The sequence below is a fragment of the Enoplosus armatus genome, chromosome 5 (genome assembly GCF_043641665.1).
Source record: "Enoplosus armatus isolate fEnoArm2 chromosome 5, fEnoArm2.hap1, whole genome shotgun sequence".
In the NCBI taxonomy this organism is placed as follows: Eukaryota; Metazoa; Chordata; class Actinopteri; order Centrarchiformes; family Enoplosidae; genus Enoplosus; species Enoplosus armatus.
The window spans coordinates 7931304-7943795 of NC_092184.1; the positions used below are offsets into that span (position 1 = coordinate 7931304).

The 12492-nt window shown below is 39.2% G+C and overlaps 2 protein-coding genes across 2 annotated transcripts; both read left to right on the forward strand.

Annotated features, from left to right (window-relative positions):
- The first annotated feature begins 446 nt into the window (after positions 1–446).
- Positions 447–5721, forward strand: slc25a15a (solute carrier family 25 member 15a). Its single transcript, XM_070906173.1, has 6 exons — positions 447–525; positions 1207–1465; positions 2495–2635; positions 2724–2899; positions 2991–3149; positions 5349–5721. Exons 1-6 carry the CDS (start codon positions 471–473, stop codon positions 5468–5470), a joined length of 912 nt encoding a protein of 303 aa, XP_070762274.1. The 5' UTR covers positions 447–470; the 3' UTR covers positions 5471–5721.
- A 1787-nt stretch (positions 5722–7508) lies between these two features.
- stoml3a (stomatin (EPB72)-like 3a) lies at positions 7509–11614 on the forward strand. The gene is made up of 7 exons (XM_070905935.1): positions 7509–7587; positions 8439–8542; positions 9463–9535; positions 9889–9971; positions 10089–10292; positions 11051–11185; positions 11295–11614. Exons 1-7 carry the CDS (start codon positions 7509–7511, stop codon positions 11481–11483), a joined length of 867 nt encoding a protein of 288 aa, XP_070762036.1. The 3' UTR covers positions 11484–11614.
- The last annotated feature ends 878 nt before the right edge of the window (positions 11615–12492 follow it).

The following is a 12492-nucleotide window of genomic DNA, read 5'->3' on the forward strand; positions in this document are numbered from 1 at the left end:
GTTGCAATCCGCCAATAGATTTCACAAGACGTTGCCAAGAAAACGAAAGTACAGTAAGTCATTCAACTCCCACCCGGGACTAATGGTTGACTTTAAAGGCCATTTGAGCAACCTTTCCTCAAAATCTTAGTTTCATTCTGAGCATTGAGATGCTGACACGGAAACTTATTACGTGGTAGGATGTAGAAGAGTCTGTCTGCTTGACAAGGTTCGAGCTAATCTTGTGCCCAGAGAGATCAACGCGAGTGATACACCGCAGCAGACTGACTGAGTGTCTGTAGGCTTCAATACCGAGTCTATTGTGACTTTGTTGTTCTTTATTGTAGTTTTATATCTTAGCACATCATTGCTCATTTTACAAGTACGTTCAGTTTTGTGTGTGTATTGGTGTGTATTTGAGATTATGCCAAGGTTGTTAAATAGATTCATGTTTTTGATATTTTCAGGTTCATAGCATCTCCTGAATCATTATGGCTCCACATCCCATAATTCAGGCAATCATCGACTTCTCAGCTGGAGCAATAGGTGAGTTATGTGTATGAATCAGCCAGACTAGACGCTATCTATCTGTTTATCTGTCTATCTCTCTATCTGTCTATCTCTCTCTCTCTCTATCTGTCTATCTCTCAATCTATACTATGGATCCTCAATGACTCAAAAAAGTCAAATCAAGCCTATTAAATAGTCAAATTATTCATATATATTTATTCCTTTGTTTCCACTGTGTTACCTCCACTGTTGCTTCTTTATCTACTGCAGAAACAAGTTTTATACATAAATTTTCCTGAAAAATTATTATTATAGTAGTACTGAAACACTATTTCGATCATGGTATGCTTAAGATAACAACTGAAACACACACCAGTGAGATTCTTTCTTGATGGATCGTTTCAAGGATCACCTAAAGTGCCCTCCCCCCATTATTTACGAGACAATTTGGCTCTGGTCAGGGAGAAGTCATGAGTTCAGCAGCATTAGTCTGTATAGTGTAAAGTTGTGTATCTACAAAGTCATGTCCAAAAATGGCAAAATATCACCAACTGTGGGTCTGTGTCCTAATGTGCTTCTAGTTGGAGAAGCATGACTTGAGAAAGTGAAACTGGTCCCTGGACTCTGCTTTGGGCACTTCTGCTCTGATAAGTCATGACATCCGTTTCATCTCTCTTATTGGATCTCAGTAAGACATCTCTTGAAATCCGTCCTCAGGTGGAACAGCTTGCGTGCTGAGCGGTCAGCCGTTTGACACCACAAAGGTGAAGATGCAGACGTTCCCCACCATGTACCGCGGCTTCATCCACTGCTTCACGTCGACCTTCCGGCAGGTGGGACTACGTGGTCTCTACAAAGGCACGACCCCGGCCCTCATAGCCAACATCAGTGAGAACGCTGTGCTCTTCTTGAGTTATGGTCTCTGCCAGGATGTGGTCCGCTTTGTGTCCAAGATGGATAAAGGGGCCGATCTCAGGTTTGACACTCACATATCTGTGATTTCACCTCGGTTCGCCCGCATTTCCCTTCATGTCCTCCACAAGTTGCTGCTTCCTCTATCCCCACCCTGTACACTAAAGCAGCATTTCATCATACACTGTTGTGCAACTGGGTGTGGTGACACAATTTTATATGAGTGTAAATTGAATGTCTTTGGGTTTTGGGGGACATTTAGAGGACTAAACAAATAATTCAATGACAAAATGAATCCTTAGCTGCACCCTAAAATAGAACCCATAAACATCGTATCATACAGTACCGTCACATTGTGAATTTTTACAAGTTTCTTCTGAAGCTGAACAGCAGAGAGACTGACTGTAGTGATGATGTCGTTAATGTTTTTCATCCATTATTCATTACGGCCGAAGGTGTAGGTTTGGTTTCAGACACGGTGAAGTCAGAGGTATTTAAAAAAATAAAATAAGATACTGTTTGCTATTTTTAATGATGGTATGAATATAGTATATATTTCTAATGGTAGTATACCAAAGATAATACATGATACGCTACATAAATTGCTCCATTATTACCATAAATCTTTTACATTGCTGTGATTCGACTTTTCCATATCAAACTGAGCAATGAGTTTGACGAAGATGTTTCTTCTAATTGGTTGTAAAAATATTAGACTCTTTATTCAGAGAGATGCAGGTGTCTAGCCAAGAGCCAGTCCCTTGACATTTAATGAGAAGGTGACTTTGTGTACTTGAAGGCTTTTTGTTTTAGCTCTTTGAGGTAGAACTATACTATTAGAAAATCATCTTGGGTACAATCATAGGATGCATTTCCATTTAGTGCACTTTATTTTCAGAAATACGCAGATCATTTGTGTGTCAGCAGACTACAACAGAGCAAATGACCTCTTATTTGTGGGTACGATAGGAAAGAATTTATGTTTTTGTCTAAAAATATAATTGTCCTCAGTGATCCTAAAGACTGAGGTAGGTAGTCTTCCTGTATGCACATTTTTGTTTCTTCTATTGTACTCCTCTTCATTGCTCATCAGTGATCTTCAGAAGGCATCCGCAGGGTCTTTAGCCTCCATCTTCTCCGCCATGGCAATATGCCCCACCGAGCTGGTGAAATGTCGCCTGCAGGCCATGCACGAAATGGAAGCATCTGGGAAGGTTGCTAGCGGACAGAGGAGGTAAGTGTGGCCAAAAAGAGACACTGGAAAGAGTATAACATGTTTAGTTTCAGTTGATACACTCTTGTGTTTTGTGGTGTGACTTCAGTACAGTGTGGACTGTAGTGAAGACAGTGTTGAAGACAAACGGTCCCCTGGGTTTCTACCAAGGATTGACATCCACCATTGTGAGGGAGATACCAGGTTACTTCTGCTTTTTTGGGGCCTATGAACTGTGTCGGTCTAAATTTGCACAGTACATGGGCACGGACAAGGAAAGTATAGGTATGTTACATTATTTACATTTAATTAGACATTTTCAACATTTTATGATGTTTCTGTGATCTGCTCCCACAAAATAATTTGGTATTTGCAGGTGTTCTTCCGCTCATGTTCAGCGGTGGATTTGGGGGAGCTTGTCTTTGGTTGATGGTCTATCCCATAGACTGTGTGAAGTCCAGGATCCAGGTGCACTCTTTAACTGGGAGGCAAAAGGGCTTCATGAAGACCTTCATTGGTGTCATACGCACTGAGGGTAAGATTTGAACGTACATTCCTAAATGGAAATCATTAATTTTGTCCCTTGTTGTTGTTGTCTTCTCAAATGTCTCCAAAGGTTTTACATCCAGACCATATTCATAACTACAGGGGAGCACAACTGACTGGTTTACATCACATGACCACATAATCATAGTCTGAAGGACAGCAACTGTATAATTTGGCTTTTTGTGAACAACCTTGGTTCAGCAGAGAACAGTGCTGTCAAGACTTGCCTCTCCCACTCAGTTCATTATCAGTTTAGACATTCAGATATCAGAAATAACCTCTGCAGAGACGCAACGTCTCAACTTCATTAATTCAAAAGAGAAGGATTCTCCAACAATGTTTGCTTTGTTGTTGAATGTTGTCTAACCTTCTCTTATACATCTGGGGGGAAAAATGTGCTGTTAAATACAGTCTTTGTGAGACATCATGCTGGTACAGCCATCATGTCTGAAATCTAATATTCACTGTTCTCTTTATAGTGACAGGATATACCTCATAGGCAGTTGTTGGTATCTCTCATTTTTGGTCATTTTTGACACAGAGAGGATGGGAGAGCCATCTGGAAGTAATACAGTTGATTTACACAGACTGTATTTGTTTATGTTCATACTGTCTCGTGGTGTCAGTCAATGTTCATAATCAGACAAAATTATTTAAAATTATTCAAATTACCCCACCCCTCAGGGTTGTTTTATTAGCAAACAGTAAGATTGACACAAATCAGACTTATTAAAGTTGGCAACAATGAAAACACCAGTGCATATCAAGTAGTAATATAGGAATATTAGTATGTACAGTATAAAGGGTGTCCAACATAACAGCAGCAAAGCATGCTGAGATAGAAATTTGAATGTGTCACATATGTAACAACATATAACATGCAAAACATAAAAAATGAAATAAAGAATACTAGAAAAGGCAACATGTCTGAGGGAAATGTAAGTGTGTAAGTGCTGAAACATTGGAATAGTGGAAATACTGAGAGAAGGTGAAGTGGCAGTCGAAATGCAATTAGTGAAAGAAGTTGAAACGGCTTTTACAATGGAAGTCCTGAAAGAAGTTGAACATTCAGTTTAAGTGTAAGCGCGGAATGAAGTTGAAGTGTTAATTCAAGTGAAAGCGCTCAGGGAAGTTGAAGTGTCAGTTGAAGTTCAATCGCTGAGAAGAACTAAAATTGTAGTATTAGCTGAGGTGTAAGCAAAAGTGAAAGCAAATGAACTCTCAGTTAAACAGCAAGTGCTGAAAGCAGTTGAATTGTCAGTTGATGTGCAACCAGTGAAAATAGTTGAAGTGTCAATTGAAGAGTAAGCGATGAAAGCACTTGAATTAAAAATGTGTATTAGCAGGACTGCAGGCACGTATAGAAATGTAAAAAGGTCTTAGATCCAGACATTCGTTGTGTTTAACATGTTTCAGATCAGATTTTCAGATTCTTTATTGGGTACTTCTAGAGTCACATCACCTGTATGAGACCTATGGGGGAAAAAATATGAAAAAAAGTATACATTTGAAGAATGTGTGTGTGTTTTGTGGCCCTAAAGTAAGCAGCTGGTCAGTAATACAGTGTTATTGTTCATGTATGTTGTGGTGCCCCGATCATGATGATGATGCTAATGGGCTCAACAGAGCAGCCTCTAAAGGGATATTTTTATTCCACTGTAGTGTGTGGAAAAATTACAGTCTGATCGGTTTTGCACATTTAGTTGAATATAACTGTACATCAAGTTTCTGTCTACATGCTTAATGTACTGAGTCACAGCCACATGCCACACCATCTGCACCATCTGTTGGCATGATGGGGAGATACACAGAATCACTCTATAGAACAGGTCTAATACTTGTAGAATTTCTTTAGAAACACAATAATTAGCCTGGTTTAGATGATAAATTAAAGAATGTATTTTATGACTTTGTAAATGTTTGCTGACATGACACAAATGAAGCTACTGTTACCAATCACACTGATTGAGCTTGGGAGGGCACAATAATCAAATATGTTTTAACTTTAATGTGAACTTGTATAATGTAAACTTAACAGGGGAGCTTTTTACATTCTAAGTGCACCACTGCCGGCCTGACTTAGACGCAGCGTGTGGATGCATCCTGTTACTAAGTGGCCCAAGCTGGGGACCTGACTCAACTGTGGGGAAGGACCTGTGTAGCTGTTTGACTCTCTCTTGTCCCACAGGGTTCATTGCTCTGTACTCTGGCCTGACTCCTACCATGATACGCACTTTCCCTGCCAACGGAGCGCTCTTCCTGGCTTATGAGCTCAGTCGCAAGTTTATGATGGAGACAGCTGGTGCCTGAGGTGGAGGATCTTTACACTTAAAGCAAGTATTCTGCTGGAACACTGCCCTTTCTCATTTTTAAAATGAGTTTTATTTAATGATGACCCAAATGATTATGGTGCATGCTGCATGGCCGATGCAACAATGCCAGTTCGATTCCAGCCGGCGACCTGTGTTGCACGTCATACCCCTGTCTGTCTCTCCCCCATTTTCTGTCTGCCTTTGCTGTCTAATAAAGGTGAAAATAATCTTGCAAATATTGATGCTTTTGGTGTGGCTGTATTCGAGTATCTTGTGAACGACACAAACACTGTGTCTATACTGTGCTGGCCAAAGTAATTTAAAATAAAGTTTTAATCGTATAAGTCCTGCTTAACCTGTGAATATGTTTCAGTACAGAATATGAACAGCCTGCTGCAAAAGCTGAGTAAAAATCTGATTTTAAAAAATATGCAGTGCAAATCGTTCTGCTTTGACTGATCTGTAACACATGACATCCTCTTCAGCATTTTCTTTCTGTTTTGTTTTGTTTAGTTTTTTTTTTCCATTTTCTGTTAGCTGAAGCAAATTCAGAGTTGTGTGCCTCCCCACGAGAGGATCCTGTTCACATACACTGTTCAGTGTTCTCTTGCAGCAGGAGAACAACTTTTTGATGCAGGGAGTAAAAATCAGTTCAAAACCAAACAAAAAAACATTTAGTTTTTGAGAAGAACAAAAATGATAAATTATTATCAATGATATTATAAAAGTTGTAGTTTAAAGTTTGGATTTAAAGAGGGTGCGGTCTGTAACACAGTTTCTTGTTACAGTAAAACTTAATAAGATAATTAGGAGGAAGTGAATCTTTTGTCTTTTCTGGAAATTGTTTTGAAAAAAGTTACTGCTAGGACTCATGTGCAATCCAGCATGATGGGAAAATAAAATAGATGTGGCCCTCTCCAAAAGCCAGTAAGCCAGAGTACACACACATAGATCTGTTTTCGGCTTTTGAAACTTAAATGTTTCCCCTCCCTTTAAAAACAATCCTTAAACTAACAAAATGATCACAGTTATCACAGTGAACTCATCAACTTAAATGAAATGAAATTTGCAAAAGAGCAAAGTGAGCCTGTTGTGTGTAGTGTTGTGAACAACTGAACATGGACTCACATCATGTACTGTAGTGAGCTGGCTGTCATGTGACCAAGTATCATGTGACAGTCATGATAACCCTAACCCGTTAAAGGGACCTCACTGAAAAATGATGGTAACAAGCAGCTCACATGTCAGTTCTTGTGACTCTGTAGCTCACACACACTGTGTACCGTACTGCTTTACATCAAAGAAATGACTATTTTACTATGTGGTCAGGCTGTTCTACATACTGTAATTACTCTTAGTTACACAACACTTCTATTAAAATTTGCAATAAATATAAAATAGATGAAATATATTTTATAGTGTGTACTCGTACATTCCTCCACCTCCTTCCTCTCCTCTCTTCTTCTCTGCCTCACACATTTCGCCCTCTCCACATTTTGATAAATTTTTTGATTCCACACAACAAAAATCTCATTCAACAACGACACTGAAAACTCCTTCACAATTTTTGTACATTTTAAATGTGGGTAAACTTCCATTACATAAACAAGGAGAGACATGAGCGTGATCACATCTTGTGCTTGCAACAGCTCTCATGTTTCACGACTTGGATGCCACCTATTGTTTATTCATAACCTGCACTCGACAGGTGTCAGACTCCTGGACTGCTCCTGGACGTGAATGTCAGAGTATAATGGGAAAGCATAAGCAATGAACTTTAAGCTTTCCAATACAGGAGCCACATAGAGGCTGGTTAGTCTCTATGGTTTATGTTACCTGTTGGCACCCACTAGGTGAGCCCGAGAGTCACACACCAAGTGGGAGTATGAGTTTATGTGTGTGTCTCAGGCCCGTGACAAGCAGCAGGTGATGAGGGATCGGGAACAGGCCACAACCCGCAGGGAGAACAGACAGGTAAACAAGTGCTGCGCTGCTTCATTCGCACACACTGACACAGACAACACACACACACACTAATGATCTCAACAACGTCCAGCACGGCCGAGATGGTTACACAGCGTAAACTTCAGATCAACGCTGTGGAGAATGTCGAAGGTAAATTTTATTATCTTTTCCAAAGTGGGTCTTAGACTTTGACTGTCAGTAGATGTGAAATGTATATTTCTTTTAACAACCTGCTCACTAGGGACACAGAATCAGTGAAAAAAGTCTGAATTATTCAGGGTGAACGTGTCAGGGATAATAGATATTGTTTGAGGGCCCCAAGTGTGCTGTTTTTAAGGGACCCAAGATGTCTAGGAGTGCCACTCTTCATCTTGTCATCACAGAGAGACATTTTGTTTTTTGCTAACAATGTTCATTATTATTGTATACCTTGAGAATTTTACACAATGATAATACAAAGCTACAACACTACAATACATTATGTAAACAGGTAGGGAAGTAGGACAAAAGTTTGACATTATTGCTTGATAGCAAAACGAAGAAAGAAGAATGATCAACATATTAAAGACAATGCAAACAAAGGTTAGTTGCAGTCCTACACTAACTGAAAAGTCTACTCTAAGACAGTTAGTCTTTTTTTCTCTAACATCCCGTCTGTAATTTAGGATGATATATCAAAAGTTCAGTAGCTTTACACAACTCTCTGTGACTCTGGTGGGTTTGAAGTTACGTGTCCTTCCTGAGAGATTAATTACATCATTAGTGATAATGAGATGTGTAGATCCACTTGCACATGAATGTTGTCACCTTTAATAAAAGGCGCTGTCCCACTGGATCATACTGTTTAATTATGTGAACAAAATGACTACCACAATATTCTTCTACTGTCTGGATTAAATGCTTACAAGTGTGGAACAAAGGTGCCATGGAAAATATGCAAAATACTGTACCTCTCCGTACTCCAGTACAAGCTTGTAAAGTGTGTTTCACTCTCTCTACAGATAAAAGTTCAGGGAGACTGGGATGTTTCGGTTGGCTGTTGGTCCTCATATCCCTCCTCTTTATAACAGGAACCTTCCCGCTCACAATATTTTTGTGTGTAAAGGTGGAGTATGGTTCTCATTGATGTACACTACTGACTAGGATTAGACCAGTATTTGTTTCTGAAAGCCGATACAGGCACCAGTGTCTTACCTGTATTTTTGTGTTAGTATTCACTGCTCTGGAATTTGACCGTTTTTCTGACCGTTTTTTTAAATTCCAACCAAGTTTCAATAATTTCCCTCATACCCCTCTCTATTTTTTATCTGGTCAGAAAACCCTTTAATTCCATCAGTCTGGCTTTCAAAAAGTTTCTAAGCTTTTTGAGTGAAACATGTATGTGATACAGAAATGTAATTTTCTTATTTATTAAGGGGGCTGTACATGACAGGAGACACAGGCTCAGGATCATTTAACTTAATTTATTAACTTATCTCTGCCACTATGACACATGTTTTTATGTGTTAGTAGCTCTAGTAACGTGGAAACTTTTTATTTGATTGCAACATTAATTCAATTACTCTGATGGCAAGCTTTTGTTTGTAGAAAAAAACTAGACAATCCCAGTGACAATTGGTGCAGTGTATGTGTTGTTTTCACTTTATTCATCACAGGAGGATTGTTGTGGACCACAGCCACTGGGGGCACCAAAGTCTGAAATTTTCAAGTGCTACACATAGTGGCTTTAAAGCAGGGTGACCCACAGCATCTGTTCAGGGAGTATACTTTTTAAAAATGCATTATTGCCCAATCAATTGAATTGATAAAATGAGCAGATGTTACGCACAGTGGCTGTGATCTGGTAGAAACCACCATCACAGAAGGAGCGGATGATGCTGAATACCTATGCCAACTACGTTAGCAAACTTATCTATGGGTCTAAACCTACTCACGTGGCATGAGATAATTTTTTCCCTTCACACTGATTTGTATTTTTGTCTGTCTTATGTTCTCTGTATGTCTGGCTGTGTTTCTAACATCCAGATAGTGAAGGAGTACGAGCGAGCTGTCATTTTTAGACTCGGCCGGATCACAGACAGAAAACCTAAAGGGCCAGGTTTGTGATTTAACATGTTACATACATGACTTTACATTGTGGGAATAAAAATCCAGACACTGATTTCTGGCTGAAAAAGTCTGTACCAAACCATGATCCAATTAGTCTTTATCTACAATCTTAAGAAAATATACAGTTCTGTTCCACAGTGGGGCTGCATATGACTCATTTCTGAAAATTGTTACAAGCCAGATGGATTGTCTGGTTTGTTGTCTCTGTGGACTACTCTTATTCCATCCTATTATATTCAACAAGAACTTCTACACTATAGGGTGGTCTAAATAGATTGCCAAAGCAGTTGTTGACTATGATGGATACAAAAAAATATTATTTATAGCACTATTTCTTTCCAGGACTTTTCTTTGTTCTGCCCTGCACTGACAACTTTGTCAAAGTCGATCTGAGAACTGTGTCCTTTGACATCCCTCCACAAGAGGTATGTTTGTTTGCATTTGTTCTATTCACATCAAATGTCGTTAATAAAAATTGTCTGTCATCTTCCTGGGTGATCAAAATAGTGGCAGCATCATAATTGCTGCTTTTTACCTTGCAGATCCTAACCAAAGACTCAGTGACAGTGTCTGTGGACGGCGTGGTGTACTTCCGCATATACTGCCCCATCTCATCTGTGGCCAATGTGGCCAACGCACACTTATCTACACGGCTGCTGGCTCAAACCACCCTGAGGAATGTACTTGGTACCAAAAACCTGGCAGAACTGCTATCTGACAGAGAGAGCATATCACTCAGTATGCAGGTTAGGATCAACAGTGTGGTAACAACGTTTATGAGGAGCAGAAGCATCGAAACAAGCTCGTGCAGCACCGTGTAGCTGTACACTTTGATTGTAGGTGTTTGAAAGTGCAATATCTATGTCATTACCCTCCATAGTTTCCTCACAATAATTTGTTTGTGACCATGTGCACAATTTCTACATTCGAGAGTAGAGTATTAGTAATGAGGAAAATCTGCAGGACATGCTTGACAAAGAACACAAAAACAAACTCACTGTGCTTTTCATGGTCCTAAAAACCTGAGTAGATAGGCTAATGAGCTTTAACTCTGGAGTAATCTGTTACTTTAAAGCAGCATTAGAGCTCCAAAAACAAGCTGACACTGACGTTCTTTGTTGTTATGGCTAACACGTTAGCAAATATTTGCCTCTTTACATATCAAGCAGACATGGAGCAACATTATTATCATGTTTCTAACCATATGATGAATAGAAGTCCAATATCTCTCCTTTACCTCTGTTTTCGTCTAAACCAACAGAAAGATTTGTTTCATTGTTTTTAACCAGCTGTTTGCTGAAAACGGCTGTTTGTTTCTGCTAAAACGGCAATGATGAGAGCGGTGAGATTGAACCAGAAAACAAAAAGTGCCACAAAATCCAAATAATGAATAAAGAGAGAGAGAGTTAATAAAGGCTAAAATTATTTCAGTAATTTGATTGATTGTTGGCACTAACAACATTTTTTGTGACTGAAGTATTTGTTCTTCAATATCCCCCTGCAGGAATCTCTGGATGAAGCCACCGATCCGTGGGGTATTAAGGTGGAGCGTGTGGAGATAAAAGATGTGAAGCTCCCTCAGCAGATGCAGAGAGCCATGGCAGCAGAGGCAGAAGCCAGTCGGGAGGCCAGAGCAAAGGTGAGGAGGGCGATGGAAGATTTCATTTCATTTCCACTTGATACAATCAAAAGAAGGGATGCTGAGGAGGAGCGTTTGTAGAAATAATGATTGTCTGTCTGTGTTTCAGATCATTTCTGCAGAGGGAGAGATGAAGGCCTCCAGGGCTCTGAAAGAAGCCTCTCTGGTAATTGCTGAGTCACCCTCTGCTCTCCAGCTGCGATACCTGCAGACCCTCAACACCATCGCAGCAGAGAAGAACTCCACCATCATCTTCCCTCTGCCCATAGATATGTTGCAGAATTTTATGCAGAAGTAGTGATGAATCTCAGAGCCAGCATTTACTACAAGAGCTAAATGAAATCAGATTCACGCTGTTATTACTGGTATATAGTTGTTGTTAATGTTGTAAGCTTCAGTGGTATCTCTTTTAGATACTGTATGGTCCAAGAGGCCTACCGTATTTACATCTCAATTATGTGTTTAAAGATGTAGCCACACCAGATCTCACTTTTGTACACTTATTTTCTGATTGTGATTTAATACTTAAATACAAAGTGCAACATTTACAGAATAGACATTAGTGTCTTATCACTGACCACAATATTTTAACCAGCTAAGCTACAGTTGCAGTTCTGGAGGAGGTCAAATAAATAAATAAATGAAATGCACAAGAAATGTAAAACTAAAATAATGCACAACAACCTTATAAAGACATGCTTTCATATAAACTTATCCAGAGCATGAATTTCTGAAATACTGAATATGATCTTTACAACAGAAGTCCTGTAAACAATCAATAGAAGTACCAACATAAACGTGATAACCAACCTTCTCGGACATTGGATGTAAACTGTAAACAAATCCTCTTATTCTAGTGTCGAATGAACATTCAGTAAATGAGTACAAGGTCATGTCCACAGGACACAGAGGCAATCAGTGCAATCGGAGTACCTGATGGAGAGAAATATTATGTCCACTTCCTTCAGAACACAGTGAAGCAACTCACCCTCAACCAAATCCCTCTTTGAGCAGATTTCCACATTTTATGTGTCTGGGGGAGCTGATTATTATTATTATTATTATCATGTTATCATAATAAAGCAATATTTCTTCAGTCTATCTTCATATATTAGCTGACTGCACTTTGTTGTTTAAAATAGTTAAACATATTCTGTACATCCAGGTAATTGAATACAAAAACAGAACTGAGTGGTTATGTAAACATGGGCAAAAGTGTAAAAGAAAGTACAATTAATACAAGAAAAGTTATGGCAGTTGCTTCCTTTGATGACTCATAATTTTCTTCAGGACCTGAGATTATTCTC